This window comes from Saprolegnia parasitica (assembly GCF_000151545.1).
Source record: "Saprolegnia parasitica CBS 223.65 unplaced genomic scaffold supercont2.3, whole genome shotgun sequence".
In the NCBI taxonomy this organism is placed as follows: Eukaryota; Oomycota; class Saprolegniomycetes; order Saprolegniales; family Saprolegniaceae; genus Saprolegnia; species Saprolegnia parasitica.
In genome coordinates, this window is record NW_012156397.1 from 358,092 (window position 1) to 364,442 (window position 6,351).

Sequence of the window (6,351 nt, forward strand, 5' to 3'; positions counted from 1 at the left end):
AGCGAATATATCCGGACTCGACGAGGTTGCAGTTGGTGGGCATGCTAACCGAGCTGCCCGACGTCTGCCGCCAGCGCCTGTACGGCTACCTCGAGGCGCGGGACCTGTGCTGCGTCGCGAGCACCTGCAGGACGCTGCGAGATGCCAAGGCGCCGCCGATGCACGGCCACTGGCGACGCCTCGTTGAGCGTGACATCCTGGGCGTGCCGGTGGCTGTGCCCCGCACGTGCACGCTGCAGCGCCGCAATGCCTTCTCAGACCTCGACATCCACTGCAGCAACCAAGACGACGACACTGGCGCCGCGACGAAGCGCTCTTCGTTCCAGGACAAGCTCGTCTCTGCACGCACCTCGTGCGGCGTCGACGCCGACGAAGAGAAGAAGTGGTCCATCAAACCCATGCGCGCGCTGCCATGGCCGGCCATGTACCGCGTGTGTATCCTCAAGGTCCACGCTCTGCACAACGACGACCTTCGCTTCCAAGAGGAGATGCGCCTGCTCCAGGACTTTAAGCGCGAGCGCGGTCGGCTTAAAGAGCGCCTCGGGACGTCGGCCAAGCACATGAAGGCGCACGACGGTAGCCGCCGCGCCGCGCCCTTGAGCTGCGTCAAGTTTCTCAACAAGACGACGCGCCGCTTCCTCGCGCTGCCGCAATCGTCCGGAAGCAACAACCAAAAGGCCGAGCGCCACGCCGAACTCGCACGCGTCGACGAGATCATCAACGAGTACACGAGCTCGACCTTCTCGATGCGCGTCCAGCTGCGCAAAGACTACCGCAAGCTACAAGGGTACCTTCTCACGGCCCGGCGCGCGCTGCATGACTCATAAATATATATATACAGTATGCTCATTCATCCAACTCTAAATGCCACAACAAGGTTAACGTATTGACGACGACGACACGACGTGCGAGGGGACGGTCGACGTCGTCTGTCACGCCGCCACCGACGCAACAAGAACGAATGGCAAGCAAGACCCAAGCAAGACCACCGTGCAATCACTGCTTTGCGACAGGGCCCATGTCGACTCCGACGGCGGCCAGGACGTCACACGGGTGGCCGCGCATGACGTTTATTGTACCACACATCGTTGGAAGCGCGTCGTTGGAAGCGCTGTTGGGACTAGATAGCTGCAGCCTGCTACTCCTTTACTCTCATGGCAGCAGGCTGCGGCGGCCTCGTGCAGACGGCGGCGAGCAGACTTGAAAAGAAGCGGCGCAAGGCTGTCCTGCCCGCCTGTCCGACGGCGGCTTTCCATGGGTGCGGCGACGAGAGACAGCAGCACCTCCTGTGCACGACGAGACCCTATTTTTATTCCGATTTCTTATGTCGATTGCATATTCATAATAAGATACAATACTTTTATACCAGGTGTGCTTACTCCAGCCGACCGGGCCATGACGACGCGCCGTCGGATCCGTCGCCGGCGTGACAGGCGCCGGCCCATTCCCCAAGTTGCCGACGCATTCTCATGCAGCTCTTCCAAGTAACCGCGCTCTGCGCGCTGCTATTCGCCTCGGTGGCGACGGCTGCCAACGTGACGACGACCGCACCGACCGAGACCGAAGCGCCGGCGCCAGTGGCCTGGATCACGCCCTCGCCCAAGGAGCGCGGTCGCACCGCCGACGAACAGGCGGCCATCGACGGTACCAATGTGGACGTCTCTTCCCATCTCATGCGAACTTTTTGCGTAGCGACCAAGATGAGCACGGGCACAACGGTCGCGATCTGCGGCTCGATCACGGGCGTCGTTGCCCTCGGCGGCGTCGCGCTCTGTCTCGCCGAGAAGCGGCGTCGCAACACGCTGGACGCGCCGTTGGTGGCTTAAGTGGTCGCCCAATACTATGTATGTATGGAAAAAAGAGACTTGGTTTCATCCATCACGGCGCGAGGGCCGAGGCGCGGTCCTTCGCGTCGCCGGTCAAGTTCCTACCGCAGAAGAAAACATGTGACGACGACGGATGCACAACGACGACGTGTACTGGAGCAGCACCACGAGTTGCGGCCGCGTCACGTCGGCGAGCGTGCCTGCATTCCACTGCTCGATGATGCCAGAGACACTGTTTTCTTCCTAGTAGCAGGACCATACGGCATGGCACCGTGCATCGACATGGATGGAGGAGGCGCTCTGTACCAGTAGCGTTGTGACGACGTGAAAGGCTTTGGCCGACCGCACGTACTTGCACACGAGCGCTGTCGATGGGAAAAAGCTATCGCACTAGACCACACATAGTACATGGTCGACAAGACACGCGGCGGCTCGACGTACGTGGAGGAGGAGCGAGAAGAGGTAGTGCAGTTGGTGCACCGCTTTCGGCGGCAAGACGACGACGGCGCGTGGCGACGGCGAAACAAGCAGCGCGTCGAGCAAAACGCGCAGGAGCGGCTCGAGGAGGTTGGCCACCATGCGGCAGTAGACGTCGAGCGGCGCCAACCCGCCCTTCCATGCGTGCACGATGCGTTCGAGCTTGAACACGACCGACTTGATCGCGGTCTCGAGCTGGTTGAACGCGTCGTCGTCGTCCAGCGATGCATATGGCTACACGCGTCGCTCGCATGCTACACACGGCGAAGAAGTGTACCACAAAGGCGGAGCGCAGTGCGTCCTCGAGCTGCGTTGCGTGCGCTTTCGCAAAGGCCACGAGCTTGGTCTCGCCAAGATCGCGCAAGTCGGGCACCAAGTCGATCATCGTCGCGCTGTCGTGCAGCGAGGGCGGCAGCCTAGAACGCATCCGATCGTACGAAGAGAATAATAATAATAGAAGGAGGGCAAGAGACCGCGACTTGTCGCAGAGCGTGAGCATGTGCCGCGTAAAGTACATGGCGTCATTGTGCAGGAGCAAGACGAGGCGCGGGTCGAAGCGCAGCTCTTCCTTGTACAGCGTCGGCATGAGCGCCGAAAACAGAGCGAAGAGATCGCGGGCGGTTTGCAGCAAAAGCGGACCGGCGACGTCGCACTCGCTAGTCTCGGCCAAAAGCTGGTCGACCTGCGCGACGAGCCACTGGGCACAGACCGACACGCGCATCGGCGTCGACCGGTCGTCGTCCGTCCCCATCGGCGACACGTGCACCGTCGTCTTCTTCTTGTGGTTGGTCGGGACAAGGACGGCCGGGTAGCTCGGCACGAGCACCGAGTTGAGGTAGTCGTGCTGCATGCGTTCCCGGGCTTCCTGCAGCAAGATGGCGCGCTTGTGCTCGGCGAATTGCCTGCGTCCATCGATGTGCCCCGTCATTTTCAAGACATAGGTACGTACACGTCCAAGTGCTGGCCAAACGAGACGAGCGACGCGGGTAGAGCGAGTCGGAGGGCCACGAGCGACGCTTCAAAGCTGTGCATCTGCCATACAAATATTAAGTGCACATGCAACAACACGGTCGAGATAGCGCACCACAGGCGTCAAGTGTTGCTTGAAGTCCCGCAACTGGGCCGCGTCCGGTGGCAGCGTCGACTGCAGCAGCGATACAAACGCCGCTTCGAGCGCCGACGACCACAGCAATGGCATGAGCATCGCGAGGACACTCGCTTCGCTCTCAAGAGGCGGAAGAAACGGAGCGAGAAACTTGAGCAGCGTGATGACGTGCGCGCAGAGGTGCTGCACGCGGGCGATGCCAGTCCTATGCATCTCGTCATCCTAACACCGCCACGGGATATATCGGTCGTTGGGTACGAGGCGGCGGTCTTGGGTGTCAGTGTGACGATCGATTGGCGCACGGTCGGGACGAGCGACGCGTCCGCAAAAAGCGGTGCAAAGATGTGTTCGTAGAGGTCGGCCGCGAGCTGCTCGAGGTGCGCCGTGAGCTGCCGCGTGCGCTGCAAGGTGTCGTACACGGGCATCGACGTTGGCGTGATGCTCATCGAGCGCGGCGAAATCTTCCAGAGGCCCGAGATCGTGTCGGCGAGGTAGCACTGCAACTGGTTCAAGCGCGCCTCGTACTGCATCTGCATGATCTGCACGATACGGTACTCCATGGACGCCGTAGGGTGCTGCGCGTTCATCTTGGAGAGACACGTCTCGATGGCCGCGAGGTCCGTCGCTGCCCGCGTGAGGTCGGGCACGTCCATCGCCAGGTCAAAGCTCTGTAGCGCTGTGTCCACGTCGGAGAGAAGCTGCAACAGCGAGAGCGTGCTCTGCGACTGCTGGATCTGGACGCTCACTCGCTCGTGTGCGACGACAGACTGGTGCAACGTCCCGCTGTCGTCGTCGTTGTCGTCGTGCTGCAGCTGTGCAACCGTGTCGGTCAAGACCGCCTCGAGACGCGCCATGCGCAGCTGGATCTCACTCGCCGGAAGGTCCGTCAAGCTGCTACGGAGGTCGACCTTGCGCGACCAGCTCCCGGCAAACTCGATCGCTTCGTCGAGGGACATGCTCGAGGACGTCGTCGGCGCACCAGCGTAGAAGGTCCGGATCGCCTCGAAGATCTGCGCCTTGACGCTCGCGACCTCCTCATGGAGCCCACTCAGCTTCCTACGCATCGCGTCCTCATCATGCACCTCCTCATCTCCATGCGCCGTACCGCGCGAGCTCGTCCGTCGTCACGCTCATTTTGCGGTCCGAGAATGGAAATTGCCCGAGTTTTGACCAATCGCAGCGCTCCAGCAAAAGACTTCATCGCCCAACGACACTGTCGGCCAACAGCGAACGCTACGAGCACGAGTTGTGCAAGATGCATGTGCTCTTGCTACGAAGCAGAGCTACTGACAGCACTCACTGAAGTGCTACCTACGGCCAAGGTGGTCGCCTTGCTCTCGCGACCGGTAGCAAGCATACGAGGCGCGAAAACAATTGACAGCATCAACAATATTATGACAGCATCAGCTCTTGCTCAACAAGGGCGATCTTGGCCACGCGTGCGTCAATGCGAGTGTCCATGGCGGCGAGTGCGGCAGCGAGCCGGTCGCGACGGGCGCGCAGTGTAGCGATCTGGTCGTGGCAGAGGCGCCGCCGCGCCTCTTGGATGCGCACGCGCTGCGCGCTGACGTCGCTGCGCTTGGCGTCTTGGAACGACAACGTCGAGACGCCGTCCTCAAAGAGCTTGGACGCGACTTCATATTTGGTCGACGATGGCGTCGAGATGCAGCTCAGCATGGTAGGACTGTGGCCGAGCAGAAAATGGGCATGTCAAGCAACTTGGCTTCGTATCCGGCGCCGTCATCAATCCGGATAGTGGAGGTACATGGCACAACACAAACAAAACAGTGTGGAGCAGCTGGTGGAGCAGCTGCATCTTGGCTGGTCTTTCGTCCGAGATGTCAACGCAAAGCGAGACAAATCCATTTACATTTCTTCGTGTCAACTAAACTCGAGTTATTGCTGTATCGCAAAATTCTCGTCGATCCATTTTCAGGCTGCAGTGGTCATTTCAAAAGCCATATCAGCCAGCATTGATGCGATATTGGGGCGTAATAAAACAGTATCTAGGCATCTCTAGGGCATATTCGTTTGGAATTGACCTTTCTGGAGCTCTACAAAGCACCCCACAAAATTTCATTGCAATTGGAGAAGGTTGCAAAAAACTTCACTGAAGCACCACGGTCGCCTCACCGCCCGTGGCCGAGTCCTGACCAAAAATCGCAAAAAGAAGAAAAATCTTGAAATGCGAGATATGAATTTGTTTCGTCACATGAATGACTACAACAGGAAATAAGAGCTCGATGGGCTGATTTTTGGCTGAATTGGGCACTGAGTGACGATTTTCTGGGGATTTTTTGAAAATGGTTTGCTTGGGCATACTACGATGTGGTTCGGAGCACATTTTTGCAGCTTTTGAAGCAAAAGTAATAGAGAGATAGGAAAAAAATATTTTTCATATTTTTTGTTGTCATCTATACGACACTGTGTTGACTGGAAAATTGATCAGTCAATTTTAAATGGAAACAAAGAGCATCTGGGTTGCGAAATAAAATTGTACGACAAGGAGAATAAAGAGAGCGAAGGAAGACTGCAATTTGTGATGGTGTGTGTGTAGTGATGGCAAAAATGAAGGATATTTGGATTTTATATAGCGGGCTAGCGGCTGAACAATAAGGCATGGGATAGCGCAATGGATGACGAAATAATGGTATTTTGACGATAGAATGAAGTGGTAGTGTTGTAGGTGGCTGGTTTGCAGCGATGTATAAAGTAAGATGAGTGTAGTAGGGTAAAAAGATGCGCCTGCCCGGATTCGAACCGGGGATATCACGGCCACAACGTGAGGTACTGACCACTATACTACAGACGCCTGGAGAAGCAGGGTATCGATCCCTGTACCTCGCGCATGCTAAGCGCGCGCTCTACCATTTTGAGCTACATCCCCTTTGTATACTTGTATCAACTATGGCGTACTACACACTAACGTTTCCTTTTTACTCA

At 57.8% G+C, this 6,351-nt stretch overlaps 3 protein-coding genes and 2 non-coding genes across 5 annotated transcripts; 2 read left to right on the plus strand and 3 right to left on the minus strand.

Moving 5' to 3' along the window:
- The first annotated feature begins 9 nt into the window (after positions 1–9).
- On the plus strand, positions 10–858 carry SPRG_01368 (hypothetical protein). The gene has a single exon (XM_012339588.1). It carries the CDS (start codon positions 42–44, stop codon positions 825–827), a length of 786 nt encoding a protein of 261 aa, XP_012194978.1. The 5' UTR covers positions 10–41; the 3' UTR covers positions 828–858.
- Positions 859–1,423: 565 nt separating this feature from the next.
- Positions 1,424–1,863, plus strand: SPRG_01369 (hypothetical protein). Its single transcript, XM_012339589.1, has 2 exons — positions 1,424–1,644; positions 1,693–1,863. Exons 1-2 carry the CDS (start codon positions 1,470–1,472, stop codon positions 1,824–1,826), a joined length of 309 nt encoding a protein of 102 aa, XP_012194979.1. The 5' UTR covers positions 1,424–1,469; the 3' UTR covers positions 1,827–1,863.
- Positions 1,864–1,878: 15 nt separating this feature from the next.
- SPRG_22067 (hypothetical protein) lies at positions 1,879–5,085 on the minus strand (the record flags this gene model as incomplete). The annotated part of the gene is made up of 11 exons (XM_012339941.1): positions 1,879–1,927; positions 1,981–2,069; positions 2,133–2,216; positions 2,268–2,537; positions 2,581–2,719; positions 2,777–3,205; positions 3,253–3,335; positions 3,388–3,613; positions 3,667–4,464; positions 4,514–4,603; positions 4,808–5,085. 11 exons carry the CDS (start codon positions 5,083–5,085, stop codon positions 1,879–1,881), a joined length of 2,535 nt encoding a protein of 844 aa, XP_012195331.1.
- Positions 5,086–6,148: 1,063 nt separating this feature from the next.
- On the minus strand, positions 6,149–6,220 carry SPRG_30011. The gene has a single exon. It is a non-coding gene; the product is annotated as a tRNA-His (tRNA).
- A 1-nt stretch (position 6,221) lies between these two features.
- SPRG_30012 lies at positions 6,222–6,295 on the minus strand. The gene has a single exon. It is a non-coding gene; the product is annotated as a tRNA-Ala (tRNA).
- Positions 6,296–6,351: the final 56 nt, after the last annotated feature.